Source organism: Triticum aestivum, chromosome 2D (genome assembly GCF_018294505.1).
Source record: "Triticum aestivum cultivar Chinese Spring chromosome 2D, IWGSC CS RefSeq v2.1, whole genome shotgun sequence".
NCBI classification, from domain to species: Eukaryota; Viridiplantae; Streptophyta; class Magnoliopsida; order Poales; family Poaceae; genus Triticum; species Triticum aestivum.
This window is the reverse complement of record NC_057799.1, coordinates 591088853-591104203: the sequence shown is the minus strand read 5'-3', so window position 1 is coordinate 591104203 and position 15351 is coordinate 591088853. Positions and strand designations below refer to the sequence as shown.

General features: G+C 53.3%; 1 protein-coding gene across 1 annotated transcript; it reads left to right on the top strand.

The window, feature by feature from the left end:
* The first annotated feature begins 856 nt into the window (after positions 1 to 856).
* On the top strand, positions 857 to 4591 carry LOC123054764 (formin-like protein 1). Its single transcript, XM_044478610.1, has 6 exons — positions 857 to 1655; positions 2677 to 2782; positions 2871 to 3039; positions 3136 to 3329; positions 3990 to 4126; positions 4295 to 4591. Exons 1-5 carry the CDS (start codon positions 994 to 996, stop codon positions 4107 to 4109), a joined length of 1251 nt encoding a protein of 416 aa, XP_044334545.1. The 5' UTR covers positions 857 to 993; the 3' UTR covers positions 4110 to 4126; positions 4295 to 4591.
* Positions 4592 to 15351: the final 10760 nt, after the last annotated feature.

Below are 15351 nucleotides of genomic sequence, written 5' to 3'. Positions count from 1 at the left end.
TTTTAATACATGGCGACCAGTTTTTTCAGTGCATGATAAAAAATTCTTTAGTATATAGTGAGCATTTTTAATATACACTAAACTTTTATAATTATCCAATGGACTCCCTTTTTAGTACACACTAAACTCTTTTTAATTCAATGTGAGCATTTTCTTTGTATACACTTTTTTTTAAACACACACTGAACAATTTAATAAAATGTTTATTTTTATTTGTAATAGAGTTTTAAATATTTAGCTCTGTAAAAAACAATCCCTGTTTATTTTATAGAAAATCCGAAAAATAGTAAAAAAAAACCGCTCGCGCCGGAGTGGGCTGGCCTATTTGCCAATATACATCCAATGAGGAGGGGGGAGGTCTCACTCATTAGGCCATCCATAGCTTCGGCTCAGCCCACGTCCCTCTCCCCGCCGCAGGGGTTTCCTCCTTCTCCCCTCCCCCCTGCCGCAACCGTAGACCGGACACGTCCCCGGCGGGCGGGTGGGCGGCGGGGCCCACAAGCGCAGAAACGCATCCCACGCCTCCGCAACAACCGCATATCCAACACCGGAGGGCACTCTCGCCATTCCGCACCGCGCCCCACCGCAGCCCCTCCGTTCCACACGCGGCTCGCTTGGCCACCCCCCCGATGACGCGTGGGCCCCACGCGCCCCGGCCCCCAACGGCCAGCGGGTGCGTGGCCGACTGCGCGGTGCGCACAGGGGCCCGTCCCTTTCCGCCGTCCCCCTCGCGACGAAACCCTACTTAACAAATAGATTAGGCGAGGAGGAGAGAGAGAGAGAAAGCCTCCCCCAGGGAAATCAGGAGAGAGAAAGGGGCGGAGCTAGAGAGAGAGAGAGGGGGGCGACAAAGGGGGGGAGACCAAGCTGCAGAGACAGAGAGGGGTAGAGAGAGAGAGAGAGAGAGAGAGAGAGAGGGAGAGAGGGAGGGGGAGGGGAATCGCGGTGGGTTTTGGCGGGGCGAGATTTGAGTTTTTTTTTCGCGCGGCGGCCATGGTGTCGGACCAGGAGATCGCCGCCTGCGTGGAGTCGCTCCTCCGGGGCGCGCTCGAGGCCGGCGGCGGCGGCGCCGGGGAGGCGGCCTCGCTCGCCGCCGTGCTCCAGCAGGCGCAGGCGCGGCTCGGCGTCGACCTCTCCCACAAGGCGCCCTACATCCGCGACCAGATGGACCTCTTCTTCGGGCCCCGCCTCCAGCCGCCGCCGCCTCCGCCTCCGCCGCCCAAGGCCCAGAACCAGAACCAGAACCCGCCCCCGCTCCCCGCCTCCGCGCCCGCGCCCGCGCCTGCCATGACGCAGGCCATGCCCCAGCCACAGCTCCCGCTAGAGGTGCAGCAGCAGCAGCAGCAGATGCTGCAGATGCAGCAGCAGTTCGCGGCGATTCAGCCGCAGTTCGTCTTCCAGACCATGCCCCAGCTCCCGCCCGTCGTCTCAGGAGGCGCCGCCGCCGCCAACAACGCCGTCGCGGTCTCCGCGCCGCCGCCCGCCGTGCCGGCCATGGCCTTCTACCCGCCGCCGCCGCTCGCCTTCCGCTACGCCAACGCCCTCGGCGGGGTCGCCACTGGTGGGACCGTCTCCTTCCAGCAGCCGGCCCCTGGGGTCGGGGCCATCACCTCCCCCACAGCCGCACCACAGGCCGTCGGTGACAACAAGGAGAGGTGAGCCAGGGATAACAATTAGGGTTTTGTTCCCCATATTGAGTTGCTTTGATACACTGCAACTACCTACCTTTTGGCACTGAAATTTAGGTGGTTGGACACTTAGCTGGTCGATTCATGTGATTACTGTTGCTAATTGTGTGGATTGAAGGTTGAGCTGATTGTGTTCATCTGGATTCATGAAATGGCACCTAACAGCGGCGGTAGGTTTAGGGTTTCAATATGGCAACTTTGTTGGGCCCAACTCTGTAGACGTCGTTTTTTATGGACTCTAGCGGTGTGGTGTCTAGGATGTATGTATGCTTAGGATGTCATTACCGTTTTTTCGCCACTCGTAACGGCTGATTCGCTTTGTGACCGTTTGTTTATAGTTTTGTTCGTTGTCCATTTCTGCCACATTAACTAGACTGGTCAACCAGGAAGGAAGTTTGGCATGGTTAGCTTCATTGGTTGCATCCTATACGTTGAGCGTCATAAAAGCTAACCTTTTTAAATTTAAAATGCGCACATATCCGTTATGGATTTATTTGATATGCAATGAAGTTCAGGACAGCTGTTATGCCAGAATGTACAAACTAGAGATTAAGCTGTACATGCCGTAAGTGAGGAATCGTAACCTCCTTCAGCTTTTGTGAGCAACCTGTTTCTTTGTCTGTGTTGGCTCTTGTTTTCTGCCTACCCTGCTTTTGAGGAAATAGTCCCAACCAGTCGACTAGTGTCCTCTAAATTTATTCTTTGGATTTGTATGCCGGATTATCATTTTCTGGCTGATTTGGTACATAGGTAGTTGTTAATTATACCTTTTGAGTTATAGTATTGTGCTAATGGACCTTCTTTAGTTCATCGGGCTTCAAGAGTATATTTTGCCTCAACACTGAACTGTCGTATTTTCATGTAATTCATGCACCCATGTTCAACACTTAAATTTTGTTACGTTATACGGGTCAATGCATAGTACTAATTATGGAATTAAGTCATCTATGTAAACCAATCGTTGTGATATGTTTATAATTTCTTCCAGTGCCTCTAAGAGAAAGAGAGGCGGGCCTGGTGGCTTAAACAAAGTTTGTGCAATTTCACCTGAACTTCAGACTGTTGTTGGCGAGACTGCCATGTCAAGAACTCAGGTACTTTCAATATCTTCATTCACTAGATCAGATTTCTTTCCCTTGATTAACTCAAATGGTTCACTTCTGAACTCTACTCTTCATTCAGATTGTGAAGCAGTTATGGGCATATATCAGGCAGAATAATCTTCAGGATCCTGATGACAAAAGGAAGATTATATGCAATGATGAACTTCGTATCGTTTTTGGAACTGACTCCACTGACATGTTTAAGATGAACAAATTGTTGGCCAAGCACATAACTCCTCTTGACCCAAGTACGTGCTTTTGTTTCCTTTTATCTATATCTGCCTGCTAATATACATCTGAATTTACTATTAAGAATCCTCAAATACATTATTTTGATACTGCAGAAGATCAACCTTCGGAAGCAAAAAAGGTTAAGGCTGCCACTGCAGCTCCTCAACAAATGCCTACTATAAATCAAAATCAGCCCTACGTGGTAGTTTCTGATGCGCTAGCCAAATTCCTTGGTGTAGAAGGAACAGTGCCTCATGATGATGCCCTCAAGTATCTTTGGGATTACATAAAAGCAAATCAGCTTGAGGTATGGATGTGCCTTAACCTTTCCTTTACTTGCAGGATTCCAGTTTGTTTTTTGCTTGCGGATACGTACTGAATGATTGCTGAAAAATCCAATGCGTTGAAACACTACTGGCAGGAGTAACAGTAGTAAGACTGATGAATAATCTAAACTCACATCTTTGCTCTATTTGGTAGAGAATCATTGAGATATAGGTGTCTGTTATGCTGCAGTAGCTGTGTGTCATGTTTACATCTTTGGAAAATTTTCAAGCCGCATTGTCTTTTGAAGACCATCTTGGATGTGTTCGTCCTACAGAAAGACTCTTGAATGCTTCATGATATATTGTAGCGATTGTTCTATCCTAGAGTGGATTGTGGTTGGAACTGTATCCATCTCAAAGTTTAAAAGATACACACATTTATAATGCTAGCAGTTTTCAAATACAGAAAACAATTGTTGCATTAAGAGGCCCGTTTCAGAATAGCAGCAGAATTTCTACATTGATTTTGAGCATGCACTTCTCTGTAAAGTAGTGTCAGAAAATGTTTGCCAATGATACCTCCATGTCCTTTCACCTCCTGATGCCATTCCTGAGAATTTTAATTATTGTTAACTGGGACATGCTGTCCAGCTCCATTGAGACGCATGAGATCCATTCATGTTCTGTTTGATCGTGCACAGGATCCTGCGAGTGCATCAATACTATGTGATTCCAGTCTTCAAGAGCTGTTCGGCTGCGAGAGCATTCCAGCTTCAGGATTATCAGACTTGCTTGCTCACCATTTCATCCAAAGGACATAGCATATCCTCATTAACTGGTTAGAACATTCACTGTTTTTTCCCTCTATCCAGTGTACATCAGCTACTGAATTCACTGCAAGTAGATCTAGGATTGCATCCAGTTTTTCTGCTGATACATGGATATGCCTCCTACCGATGCACTGATTAACCTTGTTCTTGCCCTGCTCTGCTCGCCGTCCATGCAGATGTAGGATCGAAGCGGTGCCAGATAGGCCTAACTTTACAGAAATGGTGTTCTTACAAAATGGACAGCGTAGCTTGTGTATCTCCCCGGCGTTCCGGATTATGGACTGCGTCAGACAAAGTCAGATTATTTGTGGTAGCCTGTGACTTGCCATGTGTGTATTGGCTACTGCCCAGTATTTGGTTGGTGTAACTCGTACTGAGTTGTTGTTAGCTTTAGTTTCTGAAGTGTCAAAGTGTCTTTACTGACTATGTAAAGTTATGCTTTATATCTGAGTGCCAGATTGAATTGAATTTTAGTTTTCTGGTGAAAGGTTTATGCTGAGGTTCTCGTTGGTCCTTACATGGTCACTGCATTCGCACGTTAATTTTGCATTTCTTGGGGAATTGCTGCACAGATAACCTCTACACTTTTTTTTTGACGGGAGATAACCTCTACACTTATTTTTTTGGAAAAGGCACCTGTAAGCTGTAGTTCCCCAAAATAAGATGGAAAAGTCAGGGCATCTTCTTTTACCTGCAGAAAGCCTCGATCTAGCAGCGGCTCGTCCCTTTATAAAGGAATATAAGAGCGTCTAGATCAATAAACGCTTTTATATTTCTTTACGGAGGGAGCGGATAGTACTAGCAGTACTGTGATGAGCTAACTAAATTAGTACATGTTGACAAAGCCGGTTCACCATAAAAATGGAACTGAATGGGGGACGTCAAGCAGACAATCCATTTTTTTTCTTTTGAGTTCTCTGCTATGCATTTTTTCCCCATTAGAATCCTCCTCACTGACGCCAGGCGGAGTTTCCACGGATCCTCACAGTTTACAATACTGTCACTTGACCTGGAGGTGCTGCTTGTGTTTGTTAACTGAACTGACACCTCACCTAACTGAACTGAACCCAAAATAAGCCCTTGCTAAATCAGGTCGTGCATTCCTGTTTGAGTTTTAATTTATAACTCTGACGAGAGAGCAAAGGAGAATCGTTCAGAAACGCGTGGGTTTCCTCTGACAAAGAGCCTTCGATGAACTAGTGAAAAACTGACATGATTTATTACTCGGCTGTTTAGGACATATCTAGATGTGACATAGTTATGTCACATCTAAACTGATGTCCACTTTGTTTGTGGTTTATTTTTTTTATTTTTTTTGTTTCTTGTTACTGCATTATATATTTATGAAAGCTTAGATGTGACATCCTAAAAAACATCTAGATGTGAATTAGACAAGCTGTTATTACTTTATCGATCTCGAAAAAAAGAAAGACTCTGCATCGTTAATGCATAATATACATCGAGAACTACAACATCAACACTTGTCGGATCAAATCAAAAGCCCTAGATCACTACAATGTTTCACAAGGCTAACTCGTCGTCGTAGCTGGTGCTGGCGACGGAGACGATCTGCACGTCATTACCACCGTCATCGATGACGTTGACGAACACGGTATCCTCCTCTTGCTCGCTTGGCGCCTCCGCCGCCGCCGGGAAGAGGACGACGTCAGGGTCCGCGGCCGGCGCGGTGCTGCCGCTGGCCTTGAGCTGGTCCTCGAACATCTTCTGTAGCCTCTTGCCCTGCTCCTCGATCCTCACCTGCAGTTTCCTCTGTATCTGCATCACACATCAAAAGAGCAACAACGTCAGTAGACAAACCATATGGACTTTGTCATTGACATGTGAAATAAGCCTAATTTCCTCTGGGTGGCACGCAGACAACTCGAGTATACACCATTTTAAAGCCCCCCATGAATATTGCAATGCGATTGCGCAAGTGAAAACAAGGTGGCCCACCAGGCACGTTAATCATGGGGTTCGTAAATTTTGCTGCTTGTTGCTCTACATGTTGATCAAGTCATTGATTCGCTCAATGTTACAACTTAATGATCACGTCATTGTATAGGCAGGACGCACTACCGAGCTGTACCAAAGGACGGAGGGCAAATCCTTCACATTGATGCATTTTTAGATGAAGCTCAAGAGGCCCAACATCTGGGTGAACGACATGTGTCGATGAAGAAGTTCAAGCTCGTGGAGAGAAGGCTTGAGATGAAGGCCGCTTTTGAGGAGTATGGTTGAATTTGGGATCGATAAATTTTTAAAATTTGTTGAACATTCGACGCTTTTATTACGATTTAAGGATTGAATTGTTATTGCTCGATGATTCAAAGTGACGCTGCATGGTGGACATTTGCTTTGGTTTTCTTTTATTTTGGAAAGGGGCCAACATTTGGTTCTATTTTATTGTATTTTTTTTGGTGAGAAAAGGGACGGACATCTCGTTCATAAAGTTGGATGGCACTCCCTCTATTTGTTGTCTGCCGATACATTCGAACATGTTCACAAATATTTAGTGTGTTCGTTTTGGCGAACCGCATTGAAGTTGCCCTTATGATGTATCTTTCCAGAGTTTTCTCGCACGATCTCTCCTGTAACAAGCCATGGAGGTGCTCATAAATAGGACGTAAGTACGTGCATTCATAGAAATAAGTGTATGTGTGTATACGTGAGCGTCTATATTTATACTGCATTAAAAAAATTACGAAATGCTTGAAAAATCGGATTATTCCTGGTAACCTTTAATGACTACTGCCCAATGTTTTTGTGCAACTCCCTACCGAATCTTTAGTTCAAGGCATCTCCAAGACTAACCTCAAAATGGACACAGTATCCATCCGCGGACTGGTCCGAACCAGTCTGTGGAAAGTGATGTGAGAGCCGACCATTCAACCGTGCTAGCATACATTTCAAAATAAATTTGCTTCAGCATTTGTCTTTGGACAGAGGAATCAGTCCGCAGACGAGATCGCCATCCAATGGTGCCCGCATATGTCCGCTTACATTTCAAACGAATTTCAACGAAAACGGACAAAATTTGATGCAAACTCAAACAAACCTCACGATATTCATTTAAACTCAGATACTTTTTACATAAAATCGGACAATATTTCATCTGGTGAACTAAAAATCTAAAAAACAACCTAATCCTACACTACCCTATACTTCACGGGGACCTCGTAGGCCATTGCTGGGCTGGCCGGTGGCTCTCTCGTCATCGTCGTCGCATCCAGCGTCGGAGTCATCGTCGTCAGGCTTTGGGCAGCGGAAGGGGGCGGCGTCGCAGCAGGGCTTCCCAGCAGCCGCCTGACACTCGCGGATGATCCTTTTCGCTTCCTCCTACGCCGTGCGTAATGCGTCCGCGACCACCGACGACATGGTCGGGGGGAGAGGGCGGCGTTGCTGGCGACGATCTTGCTGAGAGACCACTCCTCGCCGCACTTGGCCATTTCCCCGTCGAGGAGGCGGAGACGACACTTGCTAGTCTCTGCCGTCGTAGGGGCTCCCCCTTCTTCCCCGGTGAAAATTCAAAAAAAAAGTCTCTGCCGTCGTGACGGAGCGGTCCAGGGCCCAGCCGTACTCTAGCTCCGGGTCCGCCGCGATGTGTGGCGGCGGGACACCGGAGTCCACGAACTCCAACCGACACGCCTTGCGCCTATCCCGCCGGCGCCGCTCCCTGTCGGCGTACCCCTGTGTCGTTACGACGCTTCAGGAGGACGAATAGTTGCCACCGCCGCCGCCGAGGTAGTGGCGAATGCGACCTTGCGCCTTCGCGACGATCACAATGGGCACGGGCGACAGAGAGCGCCGCTCCTCCTTCACGTGCCGGGGCGGCCGAGAGAGCCGCTCCTCCTTCACGCGGTCCCCAATTTGGACGCTGCGGCTAGGAGAGCATGGAGGGCGTGCAGGCTCCGGCTTCGCGGGGAGGAGTGTCCCTGGTGGCGCCACCGAGCTATTCAGGCGGAGGACGGAGCGGCGAAGCATCAACTCCATCTCTTGCTCATACTCCATGTCCGTGGCGGCGTACAACTGGCCTTGTGTCGCCGGCACGGACTGCTGCTGTGGCAGCTGGTCCTCCTCGTCGCCGGAGGAGATGACGATCTCCACCTTCGTCGAGGAGCCGTCCGCCGACGAGGACGACGACCCCAGAGTTCGAGTGCGGCGTCGCCCCGATCCTCCGGAGCCCATCCCGGAGCCACCAACCGCCGGCCTCGAAGCCCACAACTTGCCCATCGCCGGAGTTGTCGAGGAGGAGAGGAGGAGGAGGAAGAGCGGAGAGATTGATGTGAACGACGTCGGAGAGCACGGCTTATAAAGCCTCGGCCAGGCAATTCGAACGGACGGTCAGCCGCTTCAATGCGACACAGCTGCCGGAGTTGGTTCCTCGTGAAGTTGCGTCCGCATTGAAGCGGCGGTTCTCGGAAGGCCGCGTCAGCCAGCGCTGCCCTCCCGCCCGGTCGCATCGCGGCATCATTGCCGTCCGTTACATGCTCAGTGCTCTGGACTGGCATTGATGCGGCACAAGAAGCGGCGTGCACATCGGAAGAAAAGCGCGAGAGAGGCAGGTGGGGAGTTTTCGGTGGGCCAGGGCGGTTAGACGCGGGCGTGGCAGTGGTCCGTACGCCGGCAACTTTGTTTGTCTTTGTTTTAGGGAAAAATAACGTCCGGACCGCTCGGTGTACTGATACATGCCCGCGTTGAATCGCACAATATGTCTGGACCGCGCTATCCAGACGTATCCGGGCGGTTCGAGAGTTCGTGTTAGAGAAGCGCTTACTGGATGTGCGATGTGCGCGGACAAACTTGTGTTGATATTTCTTGGTCAACTGCTATACATCAGATGAAAATAATGTGATGGAAAAGCGGGGGCATCTCGTTTATATTTTACTGTTTTTCAACGGTTCACTTCAATTTGAAATTAGAGTCGAGTGCAGGAAAGTAGTAAAGTCAAAACGAACCTCTTTTTTAATTTTGTTTTCTAAAGGAGAGATAATCCCCAACTCAAGCTACTTCATTCTCTATTAGGTTTGTCGTCCTCTGTCGACTCCCTAGCTACCTACCACATCAGAAACAAACACAAGAATTGAATTGGAGACGTCAAGTAGACAATCCAGTTTTACAAGTTGTACTCGAGGTTCATCTGCTCTGCATTTCCCTTGTACTGTATAGTATTGTCATTTGCTCTCGAGGTGCTATCTGTTAATGGAGCTGAGACGAGCTGACTAAACCAAAGCCTCTATAAAACTGGTCGTGCTTTCCAGTTTGAGAAAGTTGTAAAACTCTGACGAAACAGCAACTGAGAAACATTCAGAACACGCATGGGTCCCAGGTGGCAGCCTTCGATAGAGACGACGTGTTGTTTTTCTATGCTCTGCTCTTACCAACACCTAGTATGGTGCCCCTCCCCCTCTATGCTGCTACTGTTCTCTTCCATACCTAACCTACCAATGAAATGATGCGCAATTCTTTGCGCGTTCATGAGAAAGGTAATTGACAACATAAATAAGAGTGCAACATGTTAACTGTATAGACTAGAACCCCCGCTCGCCCATGTCCCGCACGCTCCAGCGCACGATCCCCACGATCGACCACGCGCTCTCGCTTGCGCTCGGCGCTCCCTCTGTACTGTCTCTATATAAGCAGAGATCAATCACAGCACCACCTAAGGTGGATTGCTCATTCTTTCACTCGTCCACATGGTATCAGACGCTGTCTCTTCTCCTGCCTATAGTCATCTTCCGCTGCCCGCTCCAACTGCTTCTCGAGCCATGTCGATACCTCCACCTCCTCCACCTCCTCCCCCACGTCCTGGCAGTGGCCCTGGCGGCGCACCCTGCACGCCGGCCACGCCGCCTTCCAACCCAGCTCTCCTGACCCCCTCCGCCTTCAGCCGCGGAGCGCTCTTCGTCTCCGACGCCGGCGCTTCCACTTCCACCGCGCCGCCGCCCGTCTCCCCATTGGCGGGCATCTTCATCAACCAGCACGTCCCCATCATGCTGTCGCTGAACCCTCCCAATTTCTCCCATTGGCGTACCCTGTTCGAGGTGATGTTCCAGAAGCAGGCGGTCGGCGACCACCTCACCGGACCGCCGCGGCCCCAGGACCCGTACTGGCTCCAGGATGATGCCCACATCGTCTCCTGGCTGTACAACCGCGTCACCCCGGAGGTGTTCGGCCTGATCCACCAGCGCGGCGCCACGGCCGCCGCCGTCTGGAGCTCCATCTGTGACCTCTTCCTGGAGAACGCCGAACATCAGGTGGTGGCGCTCTCCACCGAGTTCCGGCGCATCGAGCAAGGCGGCTCCTCCATCCTCTCCTTCTTCGCGCGCCTCAAAGACTGCGCCGCTCGCCTCGCCGAGCTCGGTGCCGCCGTCACTGACCGCGATCAGGTTCTCAACATGATCCGTGGGCTTCACCCCCGGTTCAGGTACGCCGTGCCCATTCTCACCATGCAAACTCCCTTCCTGTCGCTCCTGCGTTGCCGTGCCTTTCTTCTTCTTGAGGAGAGCCGGCTCGCCGCCGACACCACCACCAACACGGCTCTCCATGCTGCTCGGGCCCCAGCCAACACCAACAATCCTGGGGGCCCCGCTGCTGCTGGACATGGCGGCGGCGCCAACCGCGGACACGGCGGTGGTCGACGCGGCCGCGGAAGGGGCCACAGCTCCGGCGGGGGCAACAACTCCGGCGGGGGCACCCAAGCTCCTCGCCCTGCTGCTCCTGCACCCGCGCCATGGACCGGCATGGTGCACGCATGGCCCATGCCATGGCGCCCCCACGCCCCAGGCTCCGGCATTCTTGGGCCACGTCCCGGAGGCGCTGCTCCGTTCGCCGGCTCGGCCACGCACCACGCAACCGCGCCCGGCGCCTTCAACACTGCCCCGCCCACTGCCTGGTACCCGGCCGTGCCCCCACACCCACTCTACAACGCCACGCCCGCGCCTGCTCCCCCGCCATCGTCCTCAACCTCGGCGTGGGACCAGAGCGCCCTCATCGCCGCGCTCAACAACCTGACGGTGCAGCAGCAGCAGCTGTCTCCCCCGAGCACCGACTGGTACCTGGACACAGGCGCTTCATCGCACATGGCGTCGTCGTCAGGTATTCTCTCCTCCGCCAACCCTTGCTACTCTCATCGCATAGTAGTCGGCGATGGATCATCGCTTGCAGTAACGCACACAGGTCACACCACCATACCTACTTCCCACTCCCCACTCCACCTCAACAACATCCTCGTCTCTCCCTACCTAATCAAAAACCTACTCTCGGTCAAAACTCTCACCCGTGATAACCCAGTTAATGTGGAGTTTGATGATCTTGGCTTCTCTTTCAAGGATCAAAGAACGAGGAAGGTGATCCTCCGCTGTAACGACGCCGACGACAAGCTCTACCCCCTGCCGTACACGCCACCGACCCATGCTCATCATGCGCTCACCGCGGTCTCGCGTGACCTTTGGCATCAACGCCTCGGCCACCCCGCCGTCGACACCCTCGACCGGACCCTGCGCCCCTCCGTCATCACCCCAGAACCCAGCAGCACCGGCGTGTGTCAGGCGTGTCAACTCGGCAAAAGCACTAGACTACCTTTTAATTCATCATCGCATGTATCTTATTTTCTGTTTCAGCTCGTGCACAATGATGTTTGGACCTCCCCCATATCTAGCAATTCTGGTTATCAATACTATCTATTGTTGCTCGACGACTATAGTCATTTTGCATGGACGTTCCCTCTTCGCCAAAAATCAGACGTTTTTCCTACCATACGCAATTTCATCGCGTTCGTCAAAAACCACTTTAATCTCCCTGTCCTCACAATCCAAACAGACAACGGTAGAGAATTCGATATCGCTTCCTCACGTACCCTTTTCGCCTCCCTCGACATTGCCCTACGCATGTCGTGCCCTTACACCTCTCCACAGAACGGGCGCGCCAAGCGCGCGCTCCGTACACTTAACGACATCGCCAGATCACTGCTCACCCATGCCCATATGCCGTTCTCCTTCTGGGCAGAAGCGCTGCAAACCTCTACCTTCCTACTCAACCGACGGCCGTGCCGACCTCGCCACGACCAGACACCGTTCTTTCTTCTGTACGGTGCTCACCCCGACTACACAGCCATGCGCGTTTTCGGGTGCTTCTGCTTCCCCAACCTCACAGCCACAACCCCTCACAAGCTCGCCCCACGCTCGGCACCGTGCGTCCTCCTCGGCTACGCCATCGATCACAAAGGCTATAGATGTCTCAACCCTGCAACTGGGCGCATGATCATCTCTTGCCATGTCGTCTTCGATGAGCATCGCTTTCCCTTTCGCGATCAATCCAGTGCCCCGCCACCTGACCCGACGCCTCCCCTTGACGACGAGCTCACGCTCCCGTTCGTTCCCCGGCGACCTCGTACTGCGGGGACACGACCCGCCGCTACTTCTGACCACACTGTGGACACGATGGCAGATCACTCACCTCCCGCCAACACAGCTCCGACCGCCCCTTCCTCGCCTACGGCATCTACACCACTGCAAAACTCCTCGCCTACGGCCTCTACACCAACAGCTGCTCCGGCCACCCCTCTCACCACTGCTTCCAGCAGCACCCCTTTGCCATTGCCCACGCCCCCGCGTCCACGGCGCCGTGTCGCGCCCATCCCAACCCACACCATGACTACGCGCGCTCAGGCCGGCAAGTTCCTGCCTAACCCCAAGTATGCCGACAACCTTACTGCCACTGTCACCGACACTGCCATCTCACCCATACCCCGATCGGTGCGTTCTGCTTTGCAAGATCCATGTTGGCTGTCTGCTATGCAGGTGGAGTACAGGGCGCTGATGGAGAATGCAACCTGGCGGCTCGTGCCACGGCCGCCCGGCGTCAATGTCGTCACCGGCAAATGGCTCTTCCGCCACAAGTTCAAGGCGGACGGGTCGCTCGAACGGTACAAAGCACGCTGGGTACTGCACGGGTTCTCTCAACGACCTGGCGTGGACTTCGACGAGACGTTCTCTCCCGTCGTCAAGGCCGCCACGATCCGCGTCGTCCTCACCATTGCTGCCACGCGCAACTGGCCGGTCCATCAAATGGACGTCAACAACGCCTTTCTCCACGGGCGTCTCGCCGAGCGAGTCTACTGTCAACAACCTGCGGGTTTCATCGACGCGCACCACCCCGAGCACGTGTGCCTCCTCGAAAAGTCATTGTACGGCCTCAAACAGGCACCGCGCGCGTGGTTCGCCCGGTTCGCGGCCTTCGCGCACCAGCTCGGCTTCGTCAGCTCTCGCGTAGATCCCTCGCTGTTCGTGCTCCATAGCAGCACGGGTGACGCCTACCTCCTCCTCTACGTAGACGACATCGTCCTCACAGCCTCGTCGACGGCGCTTCTTCAACAGCTGCAGCGCCAACTCTCCGGCGAGTTCTCCATGAAGGACCTCGGCTCCCTCCACTACTTCCTCGGGATCGCCGTCACCCGCACGGCACACGGCTTCTTCCTCTCCCAACAGAAATACGCTGAGGAGCTGCTCGAGCACGCCAACATGACGTCCTGCAAGCCACTGCCCACGCCTGTTGACACGCACGGCAAGCTCTCTGCTGTCGACGGCACACCTGTTCCGGATCCAACCGAGTACCGCAGCATCGTGGGTGCCCTCCAGTACATGTGCATGACGCGCCCTGACATCGCCTACGCGGTCCAACAATGCTGTCTGGTCATGCATGATCCGCGCGCACCGCACCTCGCCCTCGCCAAACGGGTGCTGCGCTACCTCCGGGGCACCACGTCTCATGGACTCCATCTCCAGCGCGCGCTGTCGCTCGACCTTGTGGCATACTCCGACGCGGACTGGGCCGGCTGCCCCGACACACGCCGTTCGACGTCTGGCTACGCTGTTTACCTCGGCGACTCCCTCATCTCCTGGTCCTCCAAACGCCAGGCCACCGTGTCCCGCTCCAGCGCGGAGGCGGAGTACCGCGCTGTAGCCAACGCTGTTGCGGAATGCTGCTGGGTTCGTCAACTCCTGGCAGAGCTCTTCATTCCCATGCCGAAGGCGAGCATGGTGTTCTGCGACAACATCTCCTCGGTGTACATGTCTTCCAACCCAGTTCACCATCGGAGGACGAAGCACATAGAGCTGGATATCCACTTCGTCCGCGAACAGGTGGCGCTCGGCAAGCTCCGCGTGCTCCATGTGCCGACCAAGCAACAATTCGCGGACGTGCTCACCAAGGGTCTCCCGACCACGACGTTCCAAGATTTTCGTTCCAGTTTATGCATCCACCCCCCGGATGCTTCAATTGCGGCGGGGTGTTAACTGTATAGACTAGAACCCCCGCTCGCCCATGTCCCGCACGCTCCAGCGCACGATCCCCACGATCCCCACGATCGACCACGCGCTCTCGCTTGCGCTCGGCGCTCCCTCTGTACTGTCTCTATATAAGCAGAGATCAATCACAGCACCACCTAAGGTGGATTGCTCATTCTTTCACTCGTCCACAGAACATACCCAATCCGTTGCCCTACGGACACTTCGGAGAGGGTGCTTGCGGCAATTGGCTGCCCGAGTGGCGCTTTTCCCTGCAAATACCTCAGCTTGCCCCTCACTATTCACAAGCAATCGGCCGCTCAGCTATCGGGATTGGTGGACCAACTGGCCGCGGCTCTGCCAAAGTGGAAGACCGCAAGCATGCCCAAGAGTGGGCGTCTCCTCCTAGTCAAATCAATTCTATGCGCCATCCCATTACCTGCGATGTGTCGGAGTTATTGGCCATGGGTAGCTTCATCTGCCCCCAATGCCATTTCAAGACATCGAGGCCGACTGCGCCCCTCAAACCTCAAAGCTTGGTCGCCGCCTTCTCGTGGCCGGCTGGTCCAAGCGGCCGGCTGCCGGAAGGCTAAGGACCCCAGAAGACGGCTACGAAGCGGGCCGACTCCTAGCAGGCGGCCTCCAGAGAGACCGTCTCTTAGCGGGCGGCCCCAGACGCCCTCAAAGTCTGCACCATCATGAATGCGATGAGACGGGGCGTGGCTACAACGAAGCCTGCCACCCCCGAATCCAGGACGGGTCGTGGTCACAGTGCGCCGTACCAGCCAGAGATCTCCTGCGCGGCGCGGCACTGTGGCCCCTCCACCCGTGACATCACCCAAGTCAGAAGGGACCATGCTCCCACGACGGGCTGTCGGTACGGCATGCAGGCGGCGGGCCCTACCTGCCCACGAGTAACCAGAAGGCGGCTAGTCTCGGCCAGTCGG